The sequence below is a fragment of the Thunnus albacares genome, chromosome 7 (genome assembly GCF_914725855.1).
Source record: "Thunnus albacares chromosome 7, fThuAlb1.1, whole genome shotgun sequence".
NCBI classification, from domain to species: Eukaryota; Metazoa; Chordata; class Actinopteri; order Scombriformes; family Scombridae; genus Thunnus; species Thunnus albacares.
Genome location: NC_058112.1, coordinates 27,749,517 through 27,768,161, shown reverse-complemented (window position 1 = coordinate 27,768,161; position 18,645 = coordinate 27,749,517). Strand labels below are relative to the sequence as shown.

Below are 18,645 nucleotides of genomic sequence, written 5' to 3'. Positions count from 1 at the left end.
ATGCAATATTTCTGCACTAAAAAGATAATTCTGTGTAGAGGAATCAGTTTGTTTTGCAGGTATGAATTGTGACCACCAGGGGGTGTAAAGTGACCAGAATATTGCTATGAATGGAATGAAATGAAGCAAATTAAAAGATAACCTTTAAAATGCATTAAAGCCCAGGTCGGTAAATTGATTTTGTACATTTTAGTCAATAAGATGGTGCGATATCTTACTCGGAAACTTATACATGGATGCTCGTATGTGAATGCAACATGAGTGGTGCTGCAAAACAGGCACATTTCAGCCCAGTGACAAGTGCTGAGTATGTAAGTCCACTATATAATGATATCAAATGAGGGTTTATCTAAAGATCGGGATCAGAAATTATTTTAAGGTTGCATTTCTTTAAAAAAAAAAAAAAAAAAAAAAGACTCGTTAAAATATATTTTTTATTATCTGTGTCAGTTTTATAATTGTCTTCTTACAGGTTTCCTATGAAGACTTTTAATTCTATTATTATCCTCATCACTTAAACGTTGCATTTACTAAAAGCTCGACTTAAAAAAATAAACAGGTTTTTCATCTCTTATTAACTTTTTCTGCAGGGGTTGCAAACCAGTTTGTTGGTGATGAAGTTCTCTTAAACCATTGTATAACATTGTTAAGTAAACATCTTTGAGACACAATGTGTCACATTCCTGTACATCCGGGGATGGTTAAATGCGGAAAAAAACGCATCCGTTACAGGCGAAATACTAAAACTGCGCAACGCTCGGGTAAGACGACGTTTATGTTTTTGCATAAAGAAGTTGTTCATTAAATGGAGTAGAATGTTTAAGATTATCTTGGTAGGCTTAATTTTAAAGTAGTTTGCTGTATAGATCAACTTTAGGTTTGTTTGTTTGTTTTTTTTTTTTGGTTTGTGCAAGTTAACTTCAGAGGATCGATGGAGTTTGACTGAGTTAGTTGATAACCAGCTTCGTAGTACTGATTATCTGTACGGCCGATGTTAGGCTCGGTGAAGCCAGATAACGAAAAGATATACTGGGCATGTTGAACTTGCTTCGTAGTGCAGGTCCCAGATCAGATTAACTTTGTGTGGACAAAAGTGTAGGCCTTCTGCTAATCAGTGAGAATTTTAAAACATGAAAAGAAACGAAACCAACCATGTCGCAGCTCTGCTAAGAGATCCTTTTATTCAAGTTTAAGGTGTGTTAGGTTTTATGCTTTGAAGTATACCTTTTAATAACATTAGGATCTTATAACGTAAGAGCCATTTTTGTTAATGTTTTGTTGGTAAACCTCCCGCAATTTGCGGGGAGCAGGGCCGCTGTCAATCAGGCAGAGTTTGACGTCATCAGGTGTTATCTGACAAAGGTGTTGCTAATTGGGAGAAGCAAACAGTTTTTGACCGTGCGGTAAATTCTTTCTTTCTTTTGTCTGTGTTTGGGTAATGGACTTACAACAGGAACAGTGGATGTACTCTGTGTGTATTTTTGGAAACCCACGGACTGTAAGTAATAAATCACCTTTGTATTGGAAACAGTGGACATTTAGTCATTTTTGCAAGCGTCAAAAAATCAATCAGCAACCGTTGTGGCCTTTTTTGATCGGCAGAGGGGTCACTACATGTAGGTTGATCATGTTTGTCAGGATGTGAACTCCAGAAGGTTCTGGGGATATTTTGACCTGCAGCAGGTCAGTACTGTTAGTTTTCTGCTCTTGTAGTGACTGATGAGTCACACAAGTGACATCAGTCATAATCATTAATAATATCGTTTTAAATTATATATTTCTAATGTATTCTACACTAATCATCAAATACATGTTTCTCAAAGACATTCATTTCTTTCTCCAGATGTAGAATCTGACTGTCAAAGAATCAGTTTTGTGGCTAGGTGAGCTGAATCATTAATATTTACATCAATTCAGATTTCTCTATAATACAGCCTGTAATGTGATAATTATAGTTGTGTGAAAAAAAAGAAAATTTCCTACATACTGAGCAAATTTAAATGTAAATGGAGTCCAGAGTTTAACCACTGTACAAAATGTAACTTGTCTCTTAAGGAGAGAAATTGGGTGTTTCCTCCAAAATGGACGCTGCCGAAAAAACTGAAAAGTATCCTGAACAGCCACAACTGCCTGGCTCATCCTGCAGGTTTATGAAAAGTGATGCTTCCATGAAGGGTCGTCATGACTTCTGCAAAGAAGCAGCTGATAGGTAACCACTGAATGGATTATCATGAAAACTAATGTGAACATCCATGGTCCAACGAGAATAAATCTCAATGACCTTGATGTATCTTTCTTTGCAGTTCAATTACATCTGAGAAATCAGACCTACCTGCCTCATCCTGTGTGTCTATGAAAAGTGATGCCTCCATGAAAGGTTGTCCTGACTTCAACAAGGAAGATGCTGATAGGTAAATTTAATCTATTCTGGGTATATGTCTGTAGTGATGTGACTCCAGGGTTGAATTTTCAGGTTGGTCCAACATTTTGGGGATTGATATTTGCTTTCTGAGTGAGATTAAAAGATAGATATCGGTCTCAGTCAGTGAAATTGTGCTTTTTCTTTGCTCTCTTTCAAAACTGGTAGAGCAGTCATTCATACTGGTTCATATTTTTCTCTGCAAGACAAAGCACTGTGTAAACACAGTGTCTTAACATTTAAGTTAAAAATAACAACATAGGAGCAACTCCTGTAACTTCAATTTGGGGAGCCATACTTGCTTGCCCTCAACTCTGTGTGAATGGAAAGTGAAAATTCAGTAAGGGATTATCCTAACCTCAGCAGAGACAACTTGTGAGAACTATCTTCGGTGTAAATAATTCTTACATTGTTGTGTTAAAACTTTACATTGGTGCTTTAAACAAGACCCAAGGTCATTGTATTTAAGCCACCACAAGATATATTTACAAATCATCAGGCATACTGAAGCACTCTTTGTATTTGAATGTTGCATCAATCAGTCAATGGCTATTTTCTATTAAAACTGGCTGAATTCCAACAGACTTGATTCCTCTTAAAATAACATTATTCTCAATATTTATCTCAAGAGACCCACACGACTGTTCAGAATCAACAGAAATGGATGCCAATGCCATATTCAAGGTGGGTTTTTCTCTAATGTCTGTACTTAAACCATGAAAGCTAAAATAAACTACATGGCATCTTCATGTGCATAAAATAACAATAGCATTGTAGTGTATCTTGTTTTAAGCAATGAAATTGTTGTTGAGTTTATATCTTCTGTCTTTGATGTGAACCTACAGTATAAAAGCTTTATTAATTCCACTTTCTCCATTACAGTTGGTGGAAGTTTGTGGCACACTCATTTGGCAGAGAGAGCTTAGAAAGTATAAAAGGATGCTCTTTCCACACCTGTCACAATCTTCTGAGAGTGAAAACCAGGATAAGGACAGATTGACTACTGAAGATAAACAGGAAGACAGCAGTGCCAGTGAGGGGGCTCTGAAGATAACACTACATGTCTTAAAGGACATAGGCCAAAGAGAGCTTGCTAACCAACTGGAGAAACGTAAGTACCAAGAGTAGGAGAATGAAAATATCTGAGATATTGTACTATTTTCTTATTTCATATTTAATCAATTTAATTCCAAAATTTAAAGTCCCCCTCCACTCAAAAATGTGTTTTGCTTATTGTAACTTCAGTTGGATGGTCTTCTCTGTGCAGAATGATGTATAGTGCTGCTTGAAAGTTTGTGAACCCTTTAGAATTTGTTCTATTTCTGCAGAAACATGACCTAAAATGTGATCAGATTTCCATTCAAGTCCTAAAAGTATATAATGCAATTTGTGACCATTTGTAATGTCACAAATTGGGCTCATAGACCCACCCCTTACAGATTTTCAATGAGAACAGCGAAACTTTCCCCCTAGTGTCAAACTGCACATAAATCAGTCTGCTCAAACATCCAACTGCAGGAACAAGAATAAAAACATATTTTTGAGAGGAGGGGGACTTAAAACTTTTGAAATGAAAAATATTTGCAAATTTACAGATTTTGGGATTTTTAATGAGGGATAAGGAGTAGATGTCATTTCAAGGATTTTAACAAAATAATTGAACTGTTTTTGTGGGGAAAAAAACAACACATTTGACACAAATCATTATTCAGAGTAGAGTATTTTATATACATCTTAAAACATGGCTGAAGGGGATCTTTAAGAAAATCAATGTATTTTGTGTTCCCCCAAAATGCTGATGAGGGATCAAAAATATATTCATATAGCTTCTTACTGCCAAATCAATTTCTGGGGCTACAAGGTCATTTTTCGTTTCAGCAATGAAATTAATGCAATAATGCATAACATTATTGTCTTTGTTTTATTTGTGCAACTAGACATTTATGGTGAACTTGATGTCTGCCAACGCAAACTCAGACAGAAATTGAAAAAGTATGAATACATATACGAGGGAGTGCCACAGCAAGGAAACCGGACACTTCTCAACAAGGTGTACACCGAGCTCTACATCACGGAGGGAGCCAGCGGAGCCATTAATGATGAACATGAGGTCAGGCAGATTGAAGCTGCAACCAGAAGACAAGCAACAGAAGAGAAGCCAATCAAATGTGAAGACATCTTTGAGCCCCTCCTCGGACAAGACAGATTCATCAGAACCGTGCTGACTAAAGGAATTTCTGGTATTGGAAAAACTATCTCTGTACAGAAGTTTAATCTGGAATGGGCAGAGGGAAGGGTTAACCAGGATATCCAACTCCTAATTAATCTGCCATTTCGGGAGCTGAATCTGATGAGGGACAGACAGTGCACGCTGATACAGCTTCTTCATCATTTTCTTGCAGAGGCAAAAGAATCAGGGATTTCAAATTTTGGCAAGTACAAGCTTGTGCTGATATTTGATGGGTTGGATGAGTGCCGGCTCCCCCTGGACTTTGCCCACAATGAGACCTGCTGCAGCATCTCAGAGCCAGCTTCAGTGGATGAACTGCTGACAAACCTCATCAAGGGGAACCTGCTGCCCTCTGCACACATCTGGATCACCTCCAGACCTGCAGCTGCAAATCGTATTCCAGTTGATCTTGTTGATCGTGTGACAGAGATTCGAGGGTTCAACAACCCCCAGAAGGAAGAGTACTTCAGGAAAAAAATCTCTGATCAAAACATGGCCAGTAAAGTCATCTCACATGTTAAGTCAACCAGGAGCCTCCATATCATGTGTCACATACCAGTCTTCAGCTGGATATCTGTCACCGTTCTGCAGAAGATTTTAGAAGAAGCAGAAATGAAGAGAGTAGAGGAGGACGGGGACAGAGGAGAGATGCCCAAGACTCTGACACAGATGTACACACACTTTCTGGTGTACAACTCGTTGATCAAAACTCACAAGTACTCAGCAGGACAGGAGGCATCTGAAACTCAGTCCCAGGTCAACATGGATGAAGAGATGATCTTGAAGCTTGGAAAACTGGCCTTTGAGCACCTGATGAAAGGCAACATGATCTTCTATGAGAATGAACTGAATGAGTACAATATCAACGTCAATGATACTGCGATATATTCAGGAATCTTCACTCAGATCTCAGAGAATGATGTCGGATTTCATCTGGAGAGGGTCTACTGCTTTGTGCATCTCAGCATACAGGAGTTTTTTGCGGCAATGCACGTTTTGCACACATTCATCTGCAACAATCAGAACTTGCTGGAACCACAACAAACCATCACCGCCCAGGAGGCTCCCAGTGACATAACCAGTCTCCTAAGCAGTGCAGTGGATAAGGCCTTGCAGAGTGAGAACGGACACCTAGATCTTTTTCTACGTTTCCTTCTTGGCCTCTCACAGACATCTAATCAGACTTTGTTGAAGAGCGTACTGACCACAATGAAGGGCAGTTCACTAAGAAATGAGGAAATCGTTGAGTACATCAAGGAGAAGATCAGGCAAAATCTGTCTCCAGAAAGATGCATCAACCTCTTCCACTGTCTCAGTGAGCTAAATGATCAGTCTCTTTTGGAGGAGATCCAAAACTACCTGAGTTCCAGCAGGTTGTCAGAGACCGAGCTGTCACCTTTACAGTGGTCTGCTCTGGTCTTCATGTTGCTGAACACAGACGAGTTGGATGAGTTTGATCTGAGGAAATATTCAAGATCAGAGGAGGGTCTTCTGAGACTGTTACCAGTGATCAAAGAATCCAGAGTAGCCTTGTGAGTACAGAAAAAAACATTATCCTCTGCACCTATCACAACCATTTTATGTAATGTTAAAATTTTTGTTTTTTATAAACTTCTTACAAGTCTTTTTTTAATGCACAAATTAGGTCATATTGTACAGTCATATCACATTGTAAAGGTGCCATGTGCATCATCTCAAAATATAAAACAAGTGTGAAGTGCAAAATCCATTATTCACTCATTCAACATTTTCTGCTGTGAGACATTCTTGCTCTTAAAGTTTTGTGTCGTAAAGCAGTTCTGCAGATTTTCTGTGAAATTTGAACTAGAGAAACGCAATATAAAAATACTGTGGAGGCTGCAGATCTTGCTGCTAAACGACTCATTTTTATGGTTATTATTTCTTGAAATTAAACAGTTAACAAATTCACACATGACTTAATTGTTGTTTTTTTAAATTCTCGTAGGCTTAAAGAATGCAACCTGGAAGAGAAATGCTGTGAAGCACTTGCAGCTGTTCTAAGCAATTCATGTCTGAAAGAGCTGGATCTAAGTGATAATGACCTGAAAGACTCAGGGGTGGAACTGCTGTCTGCTGGACTGGCCAGTCCAGCATGTCAACTAGAAAAACTGAGGTCTGTGAAGTGCTGCAGCAGGCTATCTAAACTATACACATATCCAGTCCTAACTTATATTCAGTGAATACAATTCTGTATTACATTCTGTGAATTACATTTTATTTTTCTCCCTTTAATTTCAGTCTACCATTCTGTGGAATCACAGAGATTGGCTGTGGATTTTTGGCTGAAGCTCTGAGGTCCAACCCCACCCACTTGAAGGAGCTGGATCTGAGTTATAATCATCCGGGGCAACTGGGAATGGAGCTGCTGACCTCTGTACAGAAGGACATTGAACACCTCACTGTCAGGTAAAACATTGAGTTAAAGTTAAAGTCACAAGTTTTGTCTTTTTTGGCTTTAGCAGATTCTAAAGACATTGCAAATAACCTCTCTTTGACTTTTCCTAGCTTGAACGGCAATGCTGAGTGTTACTTGAAATCAGCTCTGAAGAAATGTAAGTTTGTGCTTTCCCAAAGAAATCAATGACTATTTCCTTAACACAGACAGTCAAAGCCACATTCATCCTTAAATACAGTGTACAAGCACCTGGTTTGAATATCTTATATTGTTTATGTTTCATCAGATGCATGTGAGCTTACCATGGATCTGAGCACGGCCCATTCACTGCTGTCTTTTTCTGAAGACAACAAAAAAATGACACGAATGAAAACAGCTCAGCCATATCCTGACAGCCCTGAGAGATTTACAGACTGGGGGCAAGTGCTATGTAAAGAGGGTCTTTCTTCTCGTTGCTACTGGGAAGCCGAGTGGACTGGAGAATGGACAGGTATAGGAGTGGCTTATAAAGGAATCAGCAGGAAAGCAAAAGGTAATGATTGTGTCCTAGGCTACAATGACCAGTCCTGGAGTCTGCGCTACTGTCAAGGAAAATACACTGCCTGGTACAAGAAGAGTGATGCAAGCATATCTGTCCCATTCTTCGACTCCAAAAAGGTTGGAGTGTTTTTGGACTGGTCAGCTGGCACTCTGTCCTTCTACGCCATATCATCAAACACCATGACTCACCTGCATACCTTCCATGCTAAATTCTCAGAGCAGCTTTATGCAGGCTTCAGACTGGGATATGATGATACTTCATTAACTCTGTGCCAGCCAGAGTACCCATAAATACCCATATTCAATGTATATGTTCATAAAACATGTACATAGAAGAAATAAAGGCTGAAAATAAAGGGATTTCAGATGGCCTTGTTTCTGACATGCTATTTCAAATTATATCAATAGTAAATTCCTATCAACTACAGTAACTGTGCCCATCAAGTCACGGATTTCTATCAGAACTCTAGGCTGCTTCTCATCTGCATGCTGAAATGTGTAGTCACCTAGTTACCTTTGCTCTTTAGGGACATCCAAGTTCCTTACCTTGTCCTCTAGGGTTAGGGTTAAACAACCTGCAAAAGACACCCATGCATAAGGAGTTAGGAGTCACATATTGGTAGGAAGTGGGAATTGCTAATTATTTCATTTGGATCCTGAATAGCATATCAGGAACACACTATCTGGAGTCACTATTGGTACACACAGTTGCCAACTGGGCAAACTCCAAGGTCATGTGTTAAGGTTAAAAGTTTGAGAAAAACAAGTGAGTGGACATTGTTATAAGACTTTTATTTATTGTTTATATGTATATGTCATTGTGTGTTCTGGCAGTTTGAATATCTTCCCAGGAAAATTGTCTGTTTTTTATCTGTACAGAACAGAACAGATGATAAAAAATAATACAAAGATAAAACTGCATCTCAACTTTATGTTAGGACGAAAGAATGCAAGTATCAGATTAACTGTATGTTTTGTGTATAACTATAATGTATTAGGACACAGACACCAAACAATTAGCTTGTTTTATCTTGCATTTATTTTCTGTAATGACTGCACATTTTCATGTGTTTGAACTATATTGTTTGCACATTATATTCTAATGCATTTTTTACTGGTTGATAGGACTGTGATCATTGGGTGACAGTGTTGAATTACATGAGAAAAAAAGTAAAGTAGAAATTGGTCAACAAGCATGTCACTCAAAAAAAAAAATAAATAAATGATTCATGTCAAAACCTGCACACTGTAATCTAGCATATTGGCTTTGACTTTCATTCCACTCTTCTCTTATTGACTCAAAAAAATCCAGACCAAACTGCAGAACAGATAATTTGCAGATAAAAGCAATTCACTCGTGTTATAAATTATTACTTAACTGTGCAATGTAAGTGCAGAAGCAGTAAAAACTGGATTCTATTTCAAAACTATGAATCAACACTCTTTTAGAAACGTGTATCTTGTTCCCACTCGTATAAAAGGAATTTGTTACAAGTGAATCATTTAGTTGGCAACTGCTCAAAAATGATTAGATCCTTCCCCTCCACAAAGAAGGTCCTCAGGTTTGTGGTGCTGGTCATTCCTGTGGGTCAGTGCTCTGCAGCAGCTTTGGCTGAGGGGAGGAAAACACAAGGATGACATCAGTATTTCTTCTTGGAGTCGAAGAAATTAAATATTTAATTTGCATTAGAATCTGATTTTAATAGGACTTTAATTTCTAGTAGATTTCACAAGGACAAATTGCTTCCAGGAGAAAATGCCCCTTCTAGTTATAGTTTTTAGTTTGGCAAACCTGATACCTAGATAGGACATGGGTCATTTAATATTTGCAACTATAATGTATATTTTTAACTGACAATAAAACAAAGAAAATGTCATTTACCACACCAGTTAGACCTAGGGGATCTGGACCGCTTTGTAGCAGTAAAATGCTTTGTTCCTGAATAATGCAGGAGTCGCACAAACCACTGTGTATGTGTCATATAAATGTCATTAATCCTGCAGTTCAATCCAGTGTTTTTTTTCATCTTATATATAAAAACACACACACAACACACACCAAAACACCCCTTGCCCATAGAACGCCACCATATTTCACCAAAGTAGTCCTTATGATATCGGAGCCACATTGACCAAAGCAACAGCTGAGAAGAAACCTGCAGCTCTTTGGCAAGAGTATCACCAAAATCACACAAACCAGACTGCACACAGATTTTTTTCAGGGACGTGATAGAAATAAGGAAGGCGTTCCTACTCAAAACTATAAAGTGTTCAGCCAAAAGTAAGGTATGATGTTATTTTTTAGAAAGTTGTTTTGTTTTCACATATGAATCTACTTTTTCTGTTCCAAATGTATGTGACCAAAATAAAATTAATCAGAAAATGTTAGGTCACATTATGTCAGGACACAAAAAATGACAACGTATTGACATTTTAAAAGAAAAAAAGTTTGTTTGAGTACCTTTTGTCCCCAATCTGTGTACATCCTCCACCAAACCAAAACAGCAAATATTGAGACATAGAATACAATGAATCCACACCAACCGAAAGGGGAATGGCGGGTATACCTGGACCAGACATTTCACCGACTCTCCAGCCACTCAGTCCCTGCACACCAGGGACAATGATAAATCACATGTTGCCAGTTGGATAGTCTTGGATGAGTCACACTAAATGTCCACCACTGCTCCACAGTGCGATGTGAATAGGTTGCAGAATAAGAGTAAACTTTGACTGCAGATTTATTAATATGCCAGCAGTAGGCTACCTCAGTGGTACCCCTTGTTTGTGTTTGTTTCTAGATTTACTTTGTGTTTGTGTTGTTGTACTTCTACCTTTGTGAGAAATAACTTGAGGTTTAAACCATAAGAATCAGGAAAGTTATATTAAGTGAGAACATTTTTGGCTGGTCTGTGGGGCTATTAGAGCGATGACTTAGTCTTAGTGTAATGATTAGGATTTTTTTGATTGAAGTATAAGGGCTTAGGGAAGACGTGCTGTAACTGTGATGGTTGATGCTAAGGGTTAAGGAACAGTGGATGCATTATGTTGATGAAGGCTCTCAGAATGCTGTAATATAAAAGTCTGTATGATTGTAAATTTGTGTGAATGCACCCACCTGCGACGAGTTTGCTCTTGCGCGAGGCCTCTGAAGCCAGCGCATGAGACACATTCATGATCTTCTCCTGCCGCTGTAGAGCTGAGTCCAGCTCACTGAAGTCCAGCGGTGCAGACGGCTGAATGTTCTGAACACTGTGGAAAGGACACACACACACACACAGAGGACTATAAACCAGTGTATTCTTGAATGGCACGACTTGTTTTAAACTAAAAAGCAACTGGTAAGCATGATATTCAGTCAGTCTAGGAGTCCTTATTTTGAAGTAACGGGTACATTTCCTTCACATTTAATGGCCTTTGAATTAATATATTGCTATAAAGTTTCATTATTGCACAATGATTATGTCTCTGACAGTCTTGTAGATTTTAATTTAACCAACAATAGATGGAATACCAATGGCAGACATTTTGAACTTACTGTATACATACATCAGCATATTTGTCTATCTGTCAAAGAGCTGAAACACATTAGCCTATATGTAATTTCCTTTGTATAAACCCAACTGTGAAGTATCACAGTTGAAGTGCTGTCTACCTGGATTTGGCCAGAAGGTTTTTGATGCGCTCAGTCCTGCGGCTGCGTTCCTCCAGTTCCTCTGGACTCAGAGGCTCCTCAGGGTCAGATTCCACATAGCGCTCTGGGATGGGAACTTTCTGAGGTTTGGACAGCTGCAAGGGTGGAACAGTCATGATGGACTGATGAGTAAACAGCTTTTTCTGATTTATTATTACAGTGCAACAGGAGGTTTAAAGCAAATAGTCTGACTGGTCAAATACAATTTTCATGCAAAAGTTCGGTAGTTTGTGAATCATGTATGTAGTTTGACATCTAGTAAACTAAGGCTAGTTTATTGGATGTTATGTGTTGTTATTTTTATGGGTATTATATATTATTGCTACATTAATACAGAGGAGTTAAAACCTAAAGAAACCTAGCATAAGTGATGGTGAATCAAGTCAAGAAGAAATGTGCACTAGGACAGGTTTCTTGAAATTAGAAATCCCTTCATGTTGAGCATCAGGAATAATGTGACACTGACTATTTTTCTCCATTCACTTCATACAGTATCTAACCAATAATTCTGAAAACTTTTAATGGGTTTCAGATAAATTACACTGACCTTATAAAAGCAAACTGTAAAATGAACCATGTAAACTTTTAGTGAGAGTAATATATTAAAAAGTTCTGCCTGTACTGCAACTATGACATGGAAAAGGTTGCAGATCAACAAAACAATGCAAGCTGCTCTTGAAAACATGCAAAACTCAGTATAATTTTTTTTTTTTTTTATGTAGACCACATCTCTTTCATGAGGGTCAGTTAATTAAAAAATGATTCACATCCTAAACCTGACAAAATAGACTGTAAGTGGGGAGCAGAATGCACTTTTGTGAGATTGTGAATGATGTTCTAGAGCAACTGTAAAGTGCAGATTTGGAGCTAGTAGAGAATCAACATCTGATTGAATCTTCACTGACTGACTCCTTCTAAAAACCAGCAGGCTGAAGCTGCCACTTATATCATGACTTATTTCATGACTGAGGACAGATTAAACAGATGTGTGCGTCTACCTCTCGGCTGATATCCAGGTCATAGTCCAGAGGCTCCACATCCACCTCTCGTATGTGTGAGGCGGATACTGTCACCCATTCATCTGACTGGATTCTCCCTCTCTCTTTCACTTGGTTCCAACCTTCATCGCTCTGACCCTCTGCCCCGAGTCGCTCCTCCTGCCAATCAAACACCTGGGAAGGGGCAGGAGTCAGGATTACAAAGCTAATCAGAGGACTGTGAAAAAATCATCAAAGAACAGTTTTTCTGGATATATATTTAAAAAGGTTTTCCATGTTTAATATTAATTAAAAATACATTTTGAGCTGTATCATCATAAATTAACCAAATTTTTATGCAGAAAATTTGGCTCCAACAGTGTCTAGCTTTCTTTTTGGACTTTGTGCCACAAGGACTGATTTCCCAGGATATCTGCTAGATCACTTTACAGTACCAAGTTACAACAGTACTGATTTTCTCACTATGGCTAGCGGTGTTTCTGTAGATTAGTAAAGTGGGATTTAAAATGACTGTCATGTTTATACTCTTCAATAAAGTGAAAAACACATTTAGCATTGCCAGGAAGGGCAAAGGGGACAGATACTGACAATTTTTGTGACCAGAAGCAATGGCTTTAAAGGGAAATCTTAAAACTAACACTGATCAACCATCATCCCACTAGTTTAGAATAATCATACCAAGAAATCTGAATAATTTCTATAATACATATGTTGGTGTATAAACATGCTACATAGAGGATTAGGTTCTCTAGCTAAATGTGTAATGTCACTGCAGTGAGTCGTGCCTCAGGTAGAGGGAGACAAACACTGAACTGAGAGGGAAACAATTATGAGATGTTTGTGCAACCAGAAATATTTATAGCAAGAAGTCCATCCAGGGATTTGATGATGATGATGTTTAGTATCATTACCACAGAATCGACCCAGGCAGATGATTAGTCTGTGCTTCTGGAAGCTGTAATTTCAAACATACCACATCCTTCCCTCCGATGTTCACCAACACATTTGCATTTATAGGAATACTTTGATTTTTATTCTCTGACATGTTCGTGTGTATTTGTGTGTGTGGTGAGGGGTACTTGTGAGTAATCATCCAAGGAGCATCAAAGCCATGCATGCATCCATTCCACTCCAGTAGCCTGCAGCAGGGTCTGATCTGTTGGTGTATTCACATGCTCTGAGAAACACTACATCCCATGCCTTGTTGTGCTCAGGAGAATCAATCGCACACAAAGGGGACAGAGAGAGAGAGGGAAGAGTGAAAACCATGCAGACACAGATTCATCAAACCCCCGCCAGATTAGGAAGAACAAAGCCAAGAGGAGGTTCAGAAGCAAGAAACTCTTTATTGTGGAGTGCAAATCTCTACATGATAGAAAAGAAAAGGGAGAAGAGTTGTGTGTTGCTTCTCAATTACACAGAATTAGGTGGTGATTAGCAGTTCACTTCTCTAAGTTCTCTACTATATTTCTACTCTTCAACTGAGCAACCTCCTGTAACTATTTTCTCTTTGATCTGATATACTGTATGTAGCTGTGGAAGGATAAAAGCAATATGGCGGAAAAGCATCCCAGATTAATACTTGTGAGAAAAAACAAGAAGCGAACAGCAGTGCCATGGAGAACCAGAACTGGAGTATGACACGAACATTTTGAATTTTCAAAAACATTGGCAACCTGTTTAGTCCTGAAATAATTAACTGATCACAGTTTTGATAATTAATTGGTAAATTATCTAAATACTTGCAGTTTTGGCTGCTTTTCTGTTTTCTATCACTGTAAATTTCATGACTGAGTTTTGGACTGTTGGTCGGACAAAACATGTCATTTGAAGTCATCATCTTAGAAATGGTGATGGGCATTATTTTAATGACATAATGATTAATTAAAGAAAGTATAGAAACAATAATAAATAAGGAGTTGCTGGAAAATCAGTTTTCCATAAGGCAAAGTAAGTCAATTATTGCCACTGTACATAATCCATATTGTCCCTTTCCTACTTCCCACACTGATTTCCCATGACACAGTTGTCCACTCCTTGCTCATACTTATTTTAATCTTTATATATTTATACATTTTTTTTGTATTATTGCATTTCAGCCCAGTTGCTTGAACCTGTCATGTATATTTATGATGCATAAACCAGCACAGCATAGGCCACTTAAACTCAGATACGAGTAAAACTTCTCTTTCCAACTTTAATTGTGGCAATGTAGTTATCAACCACTGTCAAAACAGTAAAAATAATCTTATAGTCCGTACAAGAAAAGGCTGCATTAATGAAGATGTTAATTCAAATATAAAATGGTGTAAACATGTTTTATGCTGGTGGAGTAGAGAAAATAAAAATATGCTCTGGCATTTATGGCTATATGCACTAAAAAGAGGTGAATAGTAGTGGCATAAGATGATTAACTAGGTATTGCTCACTGTTACAGGGAAATTACACTTCAAATATCTATGGGAAATGAAGTCTGATTACAGGCAGATCTCACAGCAGTCTGGTTAGGAGTGCGTGTTAGTCTGTAATCATGATACTAATCTGATTGTTATTATGCGTCGTGTTATTTCAACGGAAGACTTTGACATTTTATATTTTTTTCACCCAGTAATGTTAGCTTTAGTTAATGTTTACTATTCCTCACTGAAACCAAGGGGCACAACTAGCCGTAAGCTAGCATTTTTGTCTTAATGTCAAATGTCAAAGTATTCCTTTAGGGGGTTAAAAACCAGCAGAGTCTCCACATCTTCCTGATTTCATTGTGCTATTACACAGGAAAGCAATCTTAAAGCTATCTCTTGCATCTTTTGTATGATTCTGTATTGGAGACGCGTGCTTTTAGACGAATCACGATTGACATGAATGTTGGAGGTAAATTGGGGACAAAGGCAAAAGGATCGTCGGCAAAACAAGGCACTTGGATTTCATCTGAAGAAAAGAAAGCAGGGAGGTGTGATCATGATTTGTGCCACTAGCATTTCCTCTTTCTTCATTTCTTCAACCTGAAAACTTTTTTCCAACATTACCCCCAGTCCTCTATATGCTCTATATACCAAATCTCTACAAAATATAACTATACAACTGTATACTGAAAATATCCCTCAGTAAATAAATAAAAGTGTACAAGTACACGGTATGTAGATGTACATAATGGGCTCTTTTCTCTACTTTCTGATGATTTAAAACAGAGAAAGGAAGCCAGAGTGATGCCTTCCATTTCCTCCTCTTTTCAATGGATTTACATTCAGAATTGCGTCAGTGAGGTCCCACCAGGGGGCAGTGGTAACAATTTAACCCCTGAACCTTTAAAAGAAATAAAATAAACAGGGAGTGATTCTGTCCCTGTCCATAACTTGTTGGGCATTCCCCACAATCCCCTTTGCTTATGCTCATCTCCCATTGTTCTTAAAGCATTAACCAAGCCTGACCAGTCCTGCCCTTCAGCTTGTTAGTGCTTGCAGATCACATCAACAACCACTGGTTACACAAGGCAGAGAGTGCTAGTGTGTTAGCATTCCTGCTAGGTTATTATGTGGCTGGGGGCTGAAGGGTGGCATAGCAGCAGTGGTGGTGAAGGTGGTGCTCCCTGTGTCTGCTGCTGCTGCGCGGGGGTGGCGGATAACGTACGGAGGCCGGAGGATCGGAGGTGCTGGAGGGCAGTCTAGAAGAGGAGGAGGAGCGCTGGGTGGTGGCGGTGGAGGTGGAGAAGCCCGTGCTGGAGCGTTCGCCCTGGCTGAGGTTCCTCTTGCGTTCGCGAACCAGCGCCTTCTGGTGGCGCTTCATCCGCTCCAGCTGCTCCTCTGCGCTCATTCTGCCGCGAGCCTGGCTGCTCGGGAGCTGCACGGCCTCTGTAGGTGAAGACAGACGCTCCAAGGCACTCTTGGGTCTCTCCTGGTGAAAGAAAGAGGGGGGAGGAATGTTGGGATAATGGGATAATGGGAGGAAGGACAAATGAAGACGAGAGGTGGCGATGAATGGTTGGTTCAGAAGAAATGGAGAGAGAATGGAGAGAAAGACATCAACTGTAGCTTATGAGGAGATGGAGGGAGGTTGAAGGATGGAGATACAGAGAGTGAAATAGAGCAGGAGAAAAAAAACAATAAGAGAGTAACAGAAAACGGCAGCGAGGACAGCGACAGATCTGCCTCAAATTTGCACCTTTCACAAGATTTAAATGAAGACAAATAATTCTATCTACGTATAAAATGTAACAGGGACCAACTCTCTTTGCTTTTATCACAAAGATTGAAGAAAAACCATTTCAGCAGGTAATTGAGCATTAAATGTTTCATCTTTGTACTGTCTATGAATAAATGGCTCTCACACATATTTAATAATCAAATGCTCTATAACAAAATGTAACTGTATGAGTAGGTATTGGGCTAGATACAAAACCTAAGAGCTGCACACATGGAGATGCTGTCACTTGATCCGCAGGTTAATGTAGTACCATTTTACATTTTTAATTCCAATTTGACAACAACTTTTCATGATCACAGGTATCAGCAGATTATCTCCACCCTCGTCATCTTGACTCACCCTGGCTGCGGAGCTCCCGAGGCCTCTCCTCAGGGTGACATAGGATGAGATGGAGCTGGACTGGTTCAGTCGAGATGAGGTGCCTGACAGACCTGCTCGATCAGCAAGTTTGGTTTAGTTCAGTTTAATTTGCACAAAGAAAAAAACTGCAAGGTCATACGTTAAAGACACAGAGGTAGAATAAAAATATTCTCATAAAAGGGGAAAAAATTAAGAATACATAGTTTAAGGTGAAGCAGAAAAATACAAATACCTGCTCACCATGTTGTATAAACAATTCAGATAAATTCTTTATCAGTGTATCAACACTGAAAAAAAAAGAATACCTTCACTATATTGCTAAATATTTACAAAATTAGATTCTTTATCTCGTGAAGAACTGTCTCAAGATTTTAAAGAATTTTAATAACCTTTCAAACAGTCGACCATCTCTTTTGAAAAATTAAGACTCTTCTTATGGGTGACAATAGATTCAATTATTGATGGATAATTTATAACAACATTAGGACATATTTTTCCTCGTTTTAACTGATTGATCATCTAGACTGAAGAGGTTGGTATTTATAATATAAATATGCCTTTCTGAACACAAATACGCAAAAATACAGAAGTTTTAATGAATCAGTTAAAGTAAAAATGACTGAATACAATTTTTCTCAGTAATTCCGTCATTCATAACAGTGAGAGAAAAATTTTAATTAGATGAAAACATCATGACACAAGTCTTATTAAGTATATGCAAAAACAAGGCTGTAAGATAGGATGTTACTCAGTACCAACAATTACATTTTATAATAAGGATGTGTGACACTGCTGGGAGTTTATTCTGTATTTTCTGTTAAATGCACTGTGCTTCTATTGTTAAGATACCTTTGCTCTGGAAATACTGGTAGTCAACGTCAGACCCAGTGTTGTGGTGGCTCAACGCCGGCAGCTCCGGTTCACTCAGGTACGACCGCAAGTCAGCCTGAAACCAGAAGAGAGTTGTAAAGAAAGAAAAAGGTCGTACATTCACCCTTAACTCTTTAAACCCATAGAGAAAACATTAAATTGACCTAAACTGCAACAACATACCTTACAGTCTCCATTGACAACATATTGCCCGCTCTCCCTGTCCCTCTTCCTCTCATCTGATTGGCGTTTAAGCCCGCGCACCGATGTGTGGCGGATGACCGAGGCCTCTTTGGGGAGGGGCGGCACCACAGGGGGCGTCTCCTCGTAGTCGTAGAGACGAGGCAGCGGTGGCCGGGGTGGGGCGCTGTCCTCTGCCTGGACAGTAACCAGGCCGATAGGAATTTAGTATTTTAGAGGTAGGATAAATCAAGCTCTAACACATCACACTCACTCCGGCAGTAATTCCTTAAACTTAATCTGAAATGAACCAGTTCTGCTGCAGTTTTTACAGTCAGTAGGGTGACACTCACCCACTTTGGCACGGTGCTGTGAGGCAACGTATGGGAGAGGGTGCTTGGAATGGAGCTGCGGGGAGGAGGCTGGACCTCTGCGCTATGAGAAGGCACTGCAGCGTCCGACACCGAAGGCACTAATTTCCTCTCTGGCAGGGGGGGTGAGAACACAAAGAGAAATGAAGGTTTAGCTTTTTAAAATGTAAGCAGGTTTGAAATGGATTTACAATCAGGAAGTGGGGGGAAATTTCTGACCACATTCACACTGAGAAGAGCACGGAAACAGACATGAAGCCACAGATTTCAATGAATGCAGCAAGAAGCCACACATTTGCTGTTTTCAAGCCGAGCGTAGCTGCAGAGTGCTCATATAATCTAATCTTTAGAAGCAGATTTCTCAACT

At 39.1% G+C, this 18,645-nt stretch overlaps 2 protein-coding genes across 14 annotated transcripts in view; one reads left to right on the top strand and one right to left on the bottom strand.

Annotated features, from left to right (window-relative positions):
* Positions 1–718: 718 nt before the first annotated feature.
* Positions 719–8,894, top strand: LOC122986018 (NLR family CARD domain-containing protein 3-like). Of its 5 annotated transcripts, none has more exons than XM_044357079.1 (11): positions 719–761; positions 1,454–1,883; positions 2,056–2,209; positions 2,304–2,411; positions 3,049–3,103; positions 3,302–3,530; positions 4,357–6,181; positions 6,616–6,783; positions 6,909–7,076; positions 7,176–7,222; positions 7,352–8,894. In XM_044357079.1, the coding sequence occupies exons 3-11, from the start codon at positions 2,082–2,084 to the stop codon at positions 7,894–7,896; spliced, it is 3,273 nt and encodes a 1,090-aa protein (XP_044213014.1). In that variant the 5' UTR covers positions 719–761; positions 1,454–1,883; positions 2,056–2,081; the 3' UTR covers positions 7,897–8,894. The 5 variants fall into 5 exon arrangements, with proteins under 5 accessions (XP_044213014.1, XP_044213018.1, XP_044213017.1 ...); XM_044357083.1 differs by having other exon boundaries at positions 732–761; positions 1,844–1,883; XM_044357082.1 differs by lacking the exon at positions 719–761 and having other exon boundaries at positions 768–1,498; positions 1,844–1,883.
* The window catches only part of plekha7a (pleckstrin homology domain containing, family A member 7a), a 143,629-nt gene continuing 133,610 nt past the window's right edge, over positions 8,627–18,645 (bottom strand). For all 9 annotated transcript variants that reach the window (XM_044357068.1, XM_044357069.1, XM_044357076.1 and 6 more), the window contains 9 exons: positions 18,261–18,391; positions 17,911–18,105; positions 17,707–17,803; positions 16,837–16,928; positions 15,925–16,188; positions 12,298–12,471; positions 11,261–11,394; positions 10,724–10,857; positions 8,627–9,217 (listed from right to left, as the gene is read on the bottom strand). In XM_044357068.1, coding sequence (XP_044213003.1) covers positions 9,195–9,217; positions 10,724–10,857; positions 11,261–11,394; positions 12,298–12,471; positions 15,925–16,188; positions 16,837–16,928; positions 17,707–17,803; positions 17,911–18,105; positions 18,261–18,391 — 1,244 coding nt within the window. In that variant the 3' untranslated portion in view covers positions 8,627–9,194. The remainder of the gene's footprint in view (positions 9,218–10,723; positions 10,858–11,260; positions 11,395–12,297; positions 12,472–15,924; positions 16,189–16,836; positions 16,929–17,706; positions 17,804–17,910; positions 18,106–18,260; positions 18,392–18,645) is intronic.

Bases quoted from the DNA above. Each gene is read 5' to 3' on its own strand.
- LOC122986018 (XM_044357079.1), top strand. From the start codon at position 2,082: ATGGACGCTGCCGAAAAAACTGAAAAGTATCCTGAACAGCCACAACTG. The intron at 2,412-3,048 runs GTAAATTTAATC...ATTTATCTCAAG, and splicing joins AACAAGGAAGATGCTGATAG to AGACCCACACGACTGTTCAG. The intron at 6,182-6,615 runs GTGAGTACAGAA...AAATTCTCGTAG, and splicing joins AAAGAATCCAGAGTAGCCTT to GCTTAAAGAATGCAACCTGG.